The sequence below is a fragment of the Phalacrocorax aristotelis genome, chromosome 6 (assembly GCF_949628215.1).
Source record: "Phalacrocorax aristotelis chromosome 6, bGulAri2.1, whole genome shotgun sequence".
NCBI lineage: Eukaryota > Metazoa > Chordata > Aves > Suliformes > Phalacrocoracidae > Phalacrocorax > Phalacrocorax aristotelis.
The window spans coordinates 29,041,807-29,053,829 of NC_134281.1; the positions used below are offsets into that span (position 1 = coordinate 29,041,807).

Genomic DNA, 12,023 nt, shown 5'->3' on the forward strand with positions numbered 1-12,023 from the left:
ATGGAAGAGAGAGGGCCGTATCCTAGCACTGAGGAGGAAGAAGTTAAAACATTTTTCAGTGTGGAAAGTCACTACCTACAGTTGTTCTGGAATAAAATTCAGTGTACTTGAGGATATGCCAGGAAAGCAAAGATGAGTTCTGTGGAAAAGCTTACAGGAGGTGCATGTGAAATATTGGTGTGAGGGAATTGGGATTTCCTGCAAAAAAGGACATTTGAGACAGAACCTCAAAGCAGGTAACTCATAAGTAACATTAGGGAAGTCAAAGACATTGTATTAACTCTGTACAAGAGGGATGTTGCATAACAGAAAAGGGCAAGATCTTGTAAGACCATTTTCACTTAATTAGCTGAGAGGATGGAGGTGGAATGGGGAACCTTGAGGGTTCTTTTTTGGTCCTGAAAAGATTTAGAGGCACTGAGGTCCAGTGGACTGGAATGGGGGATTTCTGTTTCTCCAGGGCAGAGAAATGGGGTGCTAGATAAAAGCAGAACTAAGGATTCTTAGTAAATGGGGAACAAAATGTTGCCCATGATCTTTGTGAGAAAAGATAAATTTAAAAAAAAAATCTCAAAGGTGTTAACCAAACTTTAAGGCTAATGTTGTGTTTTAAATAAGAAAAATATATGTTGTTTCAGGAGGAAGTGACAGCAGAAGAGAGCACTGATGGTGAGGTAGAAGCACAAACATACAATCAAGACTCACAAGACTCAATTGGAGAAGTAAGCATATTTGAAAAGAAACAATCTTCAGCAGCGATAGCTGTTTTGGTGTTTGGGTTTTGATTTTTTTTTTTCTGTCCAAACTCAGTATTTTTAGAAGTGAAATCTCATTTCAGATCCTGCAGGTTTCTAGCTGAAACCACTTACAACCTTTTAAAGTTTAGACTTGCCATGTTCAAGGATAGATAATCCATTTTTATTTCACTCTACACATACCTATATAAATAACATTCAGAATGTTAATGAAGCTTTGCAATTTTGAATTGTAGTTCAATGTGTTGTTTTGGAAATCCTAATATCCTTAGCCCCAGTTTTATATAGTGAAACTGAGATGTAACTATTGAATTCTGCTGCTAGACAACCATTTGCAACATTTAAGTCACATGTTGTTCAGAAAATGACTAGTTATTGTACCGAAACCAAGAGACTTGAATGCTACAAAATATGTGGTCAAGTCCCTTTTTTCTTAATTTTTTTTGTTTTAAGAAGAAGTTGTAGGGGACGCTGATGCATTTTTCTTGTTCTGAACACTTCTAGTCATACTTTGCCAGATTCGGTTCAAATTCTTTGAATATACAGGTATGCTTTGAATATACATACATGCTGAATGGAAGGAGGAACTACTTGCTAGCTCTGTGTCTGGCAATCATGTGAATTGCATGACTGTTCCTCCAGACCAGAAATCTAAAACAGGAGCTCAGAGTTCAAACTTAGAAGAGTCATAGTTGTTCCTTCATCCTGGGGAGACTTTTAGTTGATTGCTGACAATCATCTGTAGCATTCTTTTTTGTCCTCTCCTACCCTGGTTGTTTTTTAAGAAACATCAATAACTAGTGTTTCTCTTGTAAGCATCAGAGTTTTTCTCTACTCATTGTCCCATCACCAGTCTTGTGCACTGACAGTAACAGCAGTGTTGGTGGTGTGCTCGGAGAGCGCCCATCTAAGTAACCAGGCAATTGTTCTGGCTGGATAGGAAGTATGGGCAGAGTGCTTCCTCAGCTGCCAACAATGCCCCATGTACCTGTGTTTGCTATTGTGCAGGTGCTGGTGATAGCTCCTCAGTTATCTGAAATAATGGGTAAACATTTAGACAGCAGCGTTTTATGGATGTGCATTCCAATGCATCATATATGAATACAATACCCCTAATGATGGCACCCATCCCAGATTGGATTGGGAAGTGAAGATCAGAATACTTGTGTTGTAGAACAGGTCTCCATTTGGTCGAGGTTGAGAACTAGGAGTGGAAACAGGAAACTCTCAGAAATACAATGTGCACTTTCCTGAAGAACATTTTATGAACTGTATGTGCTGCATTTCATTTTGTTTCTTCTGGTAATTTACTTTTATCTTCTACAGGGTGTTACACAGGGAGAGTACACTCCCATGGAGGATAGTGAAGAAACTTCCCAGTCTATCCCAATAGATCTTGGACCTCTTCAGTCAGATCAACAAAATACTACTTCATCTCAGGATGGTCAGTCCAAGAGAGATGATGTCATTGTAATTGATAGTGATGATGAAGATGATGATGATGATGAAAACGAAGGCGAGCAGGAAGTATGTATATCATGGAATTACTGTCTTTATTAACTACTTTATTTATGTTTTTGTCTTTGATCAGATGTAAAGCTTACCCAGCAGGACTAATTTAGTCAAAAATTTTTTTAACTGTATGAATAGTCTGTATGTATGTAGTCTGAACCTCTAGTGTTTTAAAGATACTTGCTAATTCAGCTTGATTTTTTTTTTTTTAAAGTCATAAAATTCCACAGTGTTTCTAGATTATCTATTACTATTCAGCATACAAGGGTGGCCTCTGTGAGGAGAGGCTGAGGTCTACCGCATGCCAGACGCAGCCTATTCCAACTGGCTCCACATTAGTCCCACTGCAGGACACAGCTGAGCCCATCAGCTGGTGAAAAAATATATGAGAGAGGGCAAAACGCTGCATGGCAGCATCAGGGCGAGGAGAGGAAAAAATGTGAGAAACAATCCTGTGAACACCAAGGTCAAAGAAGAATGATAGGAAGGAGGTGCTGCAGGCATCAGAGCAGATATTCCTTGTAACCCATGGAAGAGACCACAATGGAGCAGGTATTTACCTGCAGCCTGTGGAGGGGATGATATTTCCTGAAAGAAACTGCAGCCCATGGAAGAGTAGGCTCCATAGCCAGGAACTGTGGCCTGTGGAAAGGAGCCAATGCAGGGGCAGGTTTAGCCTGGTGGACCGCAGCCCTTCAGGGGAAGGACCCACTGCTGGGAGTGGTCCTTGAAGGACTGCAGTCTGTGGGGAGGACCCATGCTGGAGCAGGGTGAAAAGTGTGAGAAGGAAGGAGTGGCTGTGAGAAACTGTTACAAACTGACCACAGGCCCCTTTCCTTGTCCCTTCTGCCCTGCTTGAGATGGGAGAGAAGGAAGAAGAGTTGGGAATGAGGGAGTGAAGATGAGCCTGGGAAGAAGTGAGTGGGGTGAAAAGTGTTCTAGTTTTTATCAGTTACTCACCATCTAACTCTGTTTTTAACTGGCAACAAATTAAATTCATTTTCCCTGAGTTGAGTCTGTTTTGCCTGTAATGGTAATGGGTAAGTGATCTGCCTGCCTTTTATCTCAACCCTCAAGCTTTCCCATCTTATTTTCTACTCATGTCCTGTTGAAGAGGGAATTGCTGGGTGGGCATCTGGCAGCCGGTCATGGTCAACCCACCACAGCAGTCGAAAAATAGACGTGCTCTGTGGATAATAAATGCTGAACGTTTTCGAAAAGTGATCCGCAGACAGAGGTGGTCTATGTACCACAAAGTGAAATGTACCACTTCAAGATCTGAAATTATTCCAGTACCCTGTCCACTTCCGTAAGGGTTTTTTATTGTCTTATGATAGGACTATGAGGATGAGGAGGAGGAAGACGAGGATGACGACGAAGACACAGGGATGGGAGATGAAGGTGATGACAGTAATGAAGGAACTGGTAGTGCTGATGGTAATGATGGATATGAAGCAGATGATGCTGAGGTAGGATTTGTACCTTTTTTTTAATAGCCTCTTAAATTTATTGGTGTTGTAATGCATCTGCACAGATTTGAATACTTGAAAATCTTAGTATGAGTTCATCCCATAAAACTGAGACTTCTAGTAGGTGATAGTAATTTCTATTACAACTAGTGTTTTCACAAGAAAAATCAACTTTGAATGTTTGAGGGCTGAATGAAAATGCAAAGTACAGGAGCCAACAACGAATACTGTAGTTGCAAAGCTAGTAAGGCAGTTTCTTCAAAAGCTGGGTATTTCATTGTCTATTACTATTAAATGATGATGGCTACATTGTTCGCGTTTGTCTATGTACAGATATGCAAAAGTTCTGAAATTTTCTGCAGTTGTATACATTTACCTGATTTTGTATTTACATAAATATTTAAGGATTTTCATGTGTTTTCATTTACTTTCTGTATTGCTTTTATATTCTCTTTACAATCCATAAGTTGTTTAGTGTTAAGTCATTATGTCGGTTTTTTAGGGTGCTGACGGTACAGATCCTGGAACAGAAACAGAGGAAAGCATGGGAGGAGGTGAAAGCAACCAACGGGCAGCAGATTCTCAAAACAGTGGTATGGTTATTCTGTTTCTTCAAAGCCTGTGTCTGTAAAGGGGGGAAAGGTGGAAGCTGTTTTGCATGTGTTAAAAGTAAGAATACAAGGTGAAATGCTAAAGACCATATTAACCTGAAATGTAGATTCTTTTGAAGTGTTCTGGATTTATTCTACATTCCTTTGAAAACCCTGCAAGCTCTGGTTTGCTCAGCTCCTGGATGGCTCAACATCACTGATCTCTCTCTAAGTCAGCACTTGAATAATCAATAGTTTCAATGCTGGTGTCGACATAGCTGGCACAAGTCCGCTTTTAAGTGATTTTAAATAACAGTACTGAGTTGTCCCCACTCTTGCAAGGGTAAAAATGTGTTAATGAGATAGCAGAATTTGAAGACTTGCCTTCATGTTTTCAGCTCTGGAGGGCATAGGTTTTACTCCTCTATATTTCTGTATGTTTTAGGAGAAGGGAGTACGAGCGCTGCCGAGTCCACTTTTCCTCATGAAAGTTCAAGAGAACAGCAGCCATCGTCTGCCTCAGAGAGACAGGCCCCTCGACCCCCACAGTCACCTCGCAGACCACCACATCCACTTCCCCCACGACTAACTATTCATGCTCCTCCTCAAGAACTGGGTCCCCCAGTACAGGTATAAACTATCTCTAGTGGTTCAGAAGACTTCATAAAATTACTGTATGATTTCTTCTAAATAAAACCTAAGTTCTCTGCCTATTGTGAAAATAGATTACATGTATTTCGCATCCTAAAAATGGTAGCTGAGCAAACTGACCTAACATGTCTCATCCTGCAGATTATGGCTGGACAGGGAACATTAAAAGCAATAAGGCACTCATGATGGATTTGCATCTTAAAATATACCAGTGTTGTTTCAGTCAGCGATTGCTGATATTTCCACTACAGAAGCTGTTCTTGAACAGGTTGTAACTCAGACGACTCAGGCAGGGCTTTTTATTAGTCTCTGTCCCAGAGGTTGGGCAAAGGAATGTTGCCATTCATTTTCTATGTTAAACCTTTCACAATGCCTGACCTATGATTATGCTCTGACATAACATAGTCCTATAGATTTTGTAAATGAAAACATCACAACGTAAATTTTGCAAAATTACCCTGACTTCAATTATCCTTTACCATTAACTTGTTCTGAGGCTTGAGACACAATAGTTCTGTATTCAAGTGTTCTGTCCTCAGTAGAGTTTTGAGTAAAATAATAATGTCACTTACCCAGAATTTAAACCTGCATGATTCTCTTTCATGGTTAGACCAGCTGCTGCCATGGTCTGTTCTTTAAGAAAGTATGATGCTGTACTGAGCAGCGTTGTACGCTGACATAAAATTGTTACACTTACGCATTTAGTCACTATCCTGGTCTCTGTTGCATGTTACTAGAATTACAGGAAAGCATTCACACTACTTCATTTTTTTTCTTTACTCTAAAGAGAATCCAGATGACTCGAAGACAGTCAGTGGGGCGTGGACTTCAGCTAACTCCTGGTATAGGTGGGATGGTAAGTATATGAAAGTCTACTACTAAAAACCTGCATTGAGGAAACATTCATAACTCCTGGGTTTTACTTTGTTTTTTGGAGAAGCTTAGCTACTGACTTCAGCACTGGGATGTTTTTTGTAGACTTTCAGAAAATATCTTAGTCCTGTTAATTTCTATATTAACAGAATGCAAATAATAGAAAACTCCCAGGAAGTTAAAGGTCTTCAAAAGAGGTTGAATTGGTTTTGTCTAAGGTGGTTTTAATTACTTGTTTTATAGAATCAGTCTTTTAAAGTGGATATGTTACTGGAAAAAGTAATCAAATGTTTTCAGCCTCATCCTAAAGGAAGAAGGCTAATTTATGATTTCTGTCTCTCTCTTTCTGCTAATTTTGAACCCTTTATTCAACTTAACTCTATTTGACAGAACAAATGCAAGTTTGGGGAGGGGAGGGGAGAGAGACTGACTGACTAAAATTAAAGTATCTTTTCTGAGATCAAAGGCATCAGCTCAGATTTTTCAATACTACTTGGCTTGCATGTGCCTGTCATTCAATTTCTGCTTGGAATTAGCCTCAACACCTGCTGATTTTTGCCTGGATAGTAACTGAGCACATGGGAGGGAGCTTAGCAGTATTTCAGAGAGAAAGGTTTGAAAGATATGGGAGGAAGGCAGGGAGATGAAGACAATGCCTTCTGAAGGATGAGGGAAGAGGGAGCTGAAGTTTCTCACTCTAGGCAATGCAGGAACAAAGGACACCAGTCTATAGGAAACAGATGATTTGATATGTGAAAAATTGCATATTACACATTACATGTTGTACATTACAACAATCAAGATTAAGGCAGATGGTTCCTATCTATTTATGAATGAGTCAGCCTAAGATTCTTTTGTAGTCAACAGGGAGATGTGGCACTTAGATGGTATGGTGATGTTATGGAGTAGACGTCTAAAAATCCTTTGAAAGATGGGTGTCCTGCAAGTGTATGGGGTTTTATTTTGTTTTATTTTGGTTTTGTTTGGGGTTTTTTTGTCACCTCTAAGGGTGATCTATATAACGAGCTCAGATTTAAATGTCTGAAATTAGACAAGTATTTTGTTAGAGCTAAATCTGTCCTTGTTTTGCTGGACAATGTGGGAAAAGCGAACTAACCTTTAATTTGGCTTGGTAGAAACTGGAAATACGTTGTAGGCTCTCAGTCTCTTTTCTTCCAGCAGCAACACTTCTTTGATGATGAGGACAGAACAGTTCCAAGCACACCAACTCTTGTAGTTCCACATCGTACAGATGGGTTTGCAGAAGCCATTCAGTAAGTAGATGTAAAGGAAAAAGAAAGGGGCATCTATTTCTTTATATTTTTCAGTGGAATGAAAATAAATTCAAATGAAATGACCTTGTGATTGGAGTAACATGCTAAGTACTATGACAGGTGACTGCATCTACAAACAAATAATCATTATTTGAACTGTGTATCATGAAACTTTCAGCAAATTAGGAGGCAGATCATCTCCAATGTATTGTAACTTACTGAGTTAAGAGATTAAGCAAAAAAAAAAAAGGTGGTTCTATTTCATTTAATTCCGTGCTCTCTACTTCCCCCTCCCTCCCCCCAATATTACCAATAAAAGTAGGAAAAGTTATCTCTGCTTTTGGATTTGGGATGGTTCTGGACATATTCAGCAATCCACTTAAAATTCCTACAATGAATCAGTAAAGCATATTCTCTTCAGGGCTGTTTTACTGATTTCTGATGCAGTCCAGCTGAGTTCGAGAAACTAATTGCTATTTAATTAGCAGTGGTTTTGCTGATTGTAATAGTCATTATTAATTCATTTTGTCTCATGCATAATTTTTTCCCTTGTTTTGATCAGAAAGTTATCCTTTCCCCCCACCCACCCCCCTTCCTCACCTCCCACCCTATTATTGGAAGAATTCCTGAATTCCTTAAATCTTTATTTTTATTTATTTTTATAGTTCTCCCCAGGTAGCTGGAGTTCCTAGATTCAGATTTGGACCCCCTGAAGATATGCCACAAACTAGCTCAAGTCATTCTGATCTTGGTCAGCTTGCATCACAAGGAGGTAATCCATTTTTGCACTTTCTTTTCCATGGTTCATAGTGTGAAAGACAAATAACACAGGCGATAAAATATAATTCTGCTTTCAGGTACTTGTTGAAGTGTGGAAACCTATGACTGTTAAATAATTGTCAGCAGAGAGAGACTAACAAAGTAAAAAGGTGTTTCCTTCAAGCTGCTGCGCTTCTATTTGTAATGTGGTTTAAAAAGTGGACTGCTTCTGTGCGTAGGAACAACAGGCTTGAGAAACAGAGAAACTGAAATTTTGTGTAGGACAGATTGCCTGCTGAGTGCAAGAAAGTTCATTTAGGGAGAAATTAAATTTTGTAGGAATGGCTTTTTAACTTTAATTTTACTGTTGATTGTAGCTTTCCTGTAGTAAAATAATAGGGGAAAACAGAAAATGCAAAGAAACCTTTGGGAATTATCCTTGCCTGCTAAGAAACAGCCAGGCAACTTGTCTGTATGGTTATTGCTCTTGTCCTGAATCAGCCCCTTTCCCCTGCATCCCTGCCAGCATGGAACAGTATGCTGTTCTTTGAAGAAAGCTAACAGCAAAATAATGGCATAAGAAAAGGATGAAAGTAAAACAAATAAAAATACTTTCAGCAAGGTTTTACCTTACAGCTCTGGCAGTAAGTCAGACCAGTTTAAAATAAAAAAAATCTCCATACTTGATTTCATCAAGTGCACAGAGAGAAGTCAGTTAATCTGGTTTCAGCTGGCTATTCTAATTGTCACTAAAACTTTGTGTTGCAGGTTTAGGAATGTATGAAACCCCACTATTCCTTGCTCATGAGGAAGAATCAGGTGGTCGTAGTGTTCCCACAACACCATTACAAGTAGCAGCACCAGGTAAATGGCAAGAAATTTGCAGACTGAAGTAGCGGTTGGAAACCTTGACTTTTCGGAAAAGAATTATATTATTGTTCTTACAGTGCTTATTGCTATGTGAGGCATATTCAGTAGCCCTTTCCCCAGCATGCCTAAGTTTTATATAATAATATAATATATATATATATAAAATATATATATATATAATATATATATATAATAATATGCCATAAATCCATAATGCCATGGATTATCTGGGGGAAATTCAAACTGACTCGATGTTTGTTCAACTGCCTTTCCTGTACAGTGACAGTTTTTACTGAAAGTGCATCGGCTGACGCTTCAGAGCATGCTTCTCAGTCTGTTCCAATGGTTACGACATCTACTGGCAATCTGTCCACCACTACGGAGGCTGGAGCGGGTGATGATGGAGATGAAGTTTTTGCAGAGGCAGAATCTGAAGGGTAAACTATGACTTGTTTGGTTCGCTAAGACTTGATGTCATGTCGCTTGTAATGATTTGTTTTCCTCCAAGTGTGTCTGTGATTCATTTTCAACTTAACCTATTCTGGTAGGAAGGACAGCTCAAACAGGATGTAGTAATTTTGCAAAGTAGTACAATCTGACCTTTTCATTTAAAACCAAAGATTTTCCTCTGATTTTCTTCTGATTTAACGTAGCTAATACAAAAGTTAAAAAAAAAAACCAAACCAGATTTCTGTATTTTTTCAGAATGCAGAGGGCTCTGTATTAGTCAGGCATCTGCTAATAGGAAACAGGTATTTCCCACAGGTTACAAGTTTTAGTTATCATCTTCTAACAGTTTTTATATACTAATCAAGGTAAATAAAATGTATACCAAAAAGTGATCTGCATTTACACTGAATTGAATGTTTAATTTTTTTCCAGCCCTGTAATGCTTTTTGGTTTTTCGTCTTTTGAAGACAGAGTCAAAATAACTTAGGTGTTGCATCAGTGAGTGATCTTTAGGCATAACCAGTGTGGTCCCTGCACTTCATTCTTTCCCTAGCTAAACTTACACACCACCATCACACTATATCTTTGAGTTACTAAATAGCTTCCATGACCTTCTCTGAAAGACAATTAGTATGTTGAATATGCGTCTGGAGTTGGGCTGCATATCAAGGAAACCACATTGTTATTTTCCTGAAAGCCAGATAAATCTCTCATGATTGGGGCAGGGAGGAACATGACAAAACAGAATAAAACCCATGAGAATTTCTGGGAAAAGACGTTTGCATAGGAATCTTTCTGTTCCAAGATGATGCTTTTTTCTCCTGAGCTTTTTGAAACTATGTGAATATGCTTACATGTTTTTCCTCCCTCTCCTCCTCATCTAGAATTACTTCAGAAGCAGGCCTAGAAATTGATAGCCAGCAAGAAGAAGAATCTGTTCAAGCATCTGATGAGTCAGACCTGCCTTCAACTAGTCAAGATCCTCCTTCCAGTTCATCTGCAGGTATGGGATAATTGCTGGAAGCAGTTGTTTCATACCATTTCCTTAAGCATAGGAACTTTTTGGATCAGCATCGTGCACTGCTGATAGCCAGGATACACAAAATAAGACAAAACTCTTGGAGTGATCACCTTTTCATGCCTATAGTCTTAACAGCAAGTTTTACTTCAACTGCAGTAACTAAAGTAGGCTGTGGCAGGAGCAACAGTTATTGATACTTTGGTGATTCTGTCCACTGTTACGTTTGATGTCACATGTAAAAATATATTTTTTCATTCACTAACATCATCAAAGAACAGTAATTAAATCACTGAGTTACCAGTTTACCACCTAGCATAGGTGATGAAAGAAGTGCCGAACTTGCTTGTTTTGAGGCTTTTATTTATATCAGAGAAGATGTCAATGAAGTAAGGATGCACCTTCATGGTTTTAAAGTAAATTCATGTGCATAATGCGTATCAAATCATGTAAACCTTAACAATGAGAAACTGTACTAGGCACAGACATTCTTTCGTGCATTTCCACTTCACAGACACAAGCAGTAATCAGCCTAAGCCATTTCGGCGTGTCAGACTTCAGCCACCAACATTAAGAACTGGTGTTCGTGGTCGTCAGTTCAACAGACAGAGGGGTGAGTTCGTGGTTGCTCAAATTCAGACTCTTTCTTTAAAACAAGGTTGTTAGTACATTCTTTCGTTGGGGACAATATATGAAGGGCTACTTTATACGCCTATGTTTGCTTGCAAGACCTCAAATAATACAGTATCCCTGCCCTCACTTTCAATATGTTACCCTAAGAGCTCTGTAGTTCTGTTCTCGTATGTTAGTCCGAGCGTTTTTTAGATAGGCAAACCTTCTTACACGGCACTGGGTTCTTATCAATGGAGAGAAAGTAAAGTGCAGTAGATCTTAAACTTCACAAATTTTTAAAAGCTTTTAAAAAATGATGTTAGGACCTAAGTTTAGAAATCTTCTGTTTTTAACATTACATATCAGTTTCCCATTTGGTACGTGGGGATTCCAGTTATCTCACTGTCTCACACAGATTTTATGTTAAAAAAAAAAAAAAGTTTATGCAAGTCTTACTGATTTTTGTAATTCAGTATAGAGTTAAACTATGACAATAAATTGTTGTTTGCAACTTCTGTGTTAAGAAAAATCCTTAGATTAAATATATTCAGTTTGGCATTATTTTAGCATTGTAGAAGACTTGATAGTAGCATTGAAATATAGATATCTGGTGTTTTAAAGAAAAAAAGTGAGGAGGTGGACCTAGGACTGATTTTCTTTCTAGTCTGTCATCATTTCTTTGAAATCAGTTGGTCCCTCCCTTTTGTTATTAAATATGGTAAGAATGCTATGCTTGTTCTTTTGGCACATTCTTTTAAATGACAGAAGTAGAACGTATCCGTATCGCCTGGCTCTAGGGGAGGAAGGGGGAGCTTGAATTTTACTGGAAAGGAAGTGCTCCACTGCAGTAGCAATTCCTTACGGATCGATGAAGTATCACGTGTACCAATGGCTTTATTAAAAGGGTGAAAAGTATTTCTATTAATGCATTTGTTTTCTTTCCCAACACAGGTGTAACTCATGCAATGGGAGGCAGAGGAGGCCTGAACAGAGGAAATATTAGTTAAAGGATCTGTAAAGTTATTAACAGCTGTGTATACAAAAGTGCCAGTTCGCCTGTGGTTGCTATAGCTATAGGTTGCTATTGCTTTAAGCCAGGGCTTAAAGCAGCATTTTATACTTAGATTTGCGTGCACACATTTCAATGTCTTTATTAATAAAATTAGACAAAATGTCAGCATTCAAATGGC

The 12,023-nt window shown here is 38.7% G+C and overlaps 1 protein-coding gene across 3 annotated transcripts in view; it reads left to right on the top strand.

Annotated features, from left to right (window-relative positions):
* Window positions 1–12,010, top strand: part of TPR (translocated promoter region, nuclear basket protein) — a 42,620-nt gene extending 30,610 nt beyond the window's left edge. Inside the window, exons 39-51 of one of the 3 annotated variants that reach the window (XM_075096762.1) lie at window positions 639–722; window positions 2,082–2,282; window positions 3,605–3,736; window positions 4,239–4,329; window positions 4,772–4,956; window positions 5,765–5,833; window positions 7,015–7,124; window positions 7,790–7,896; window positions 8,652–8,747; window positions 9,034–9,190; window positions 10,088–10,206; window positions 10,736–10,834; window positions 11,785–12,010. In XM_075096762.1, the coding sequence (XP_074952863.1) occupies window positions 639–722; window positions 2,082–2,282; window positions 3,605–3,736; window positions 4,239–4,329; window positions 4,772–4,956; window positions 5,765–5,833; window positions 7,015–7,124; window positions 7,790–7,896; window positions 8,652–8,747; window positions 9,034–9,190; window positions 10,088–10,206; window positions 10,736–10,834; window positions 11,785–11,840 (1,506 nt within the window). In that variant the 3' untranslated portion in view covers window positions 11,841–12,010. The remainder of the gene's footprint in view (window positions 1–638; window positions 723–2,081; window positions 2,283–3,604; window positions 3,737–4,238; window positions 4,330–4,771; window positions 4,957–5,764; window positions 5,834–7,014; window positions 7,125–7,789; window positions 7,897–8,651; window positions 8,748–9,033; window positions 9,191–10,087; window positions 10,207–10,735; window positions 10,835–11,784) is intronic. The other 2 variants (XM_075096763.1, XM_075096764.1) reach the window with 2 other exon arrangements.
* The last annotated feature ends 13 nt before the right edge of the window (window positions 12,011–12,023 follow it).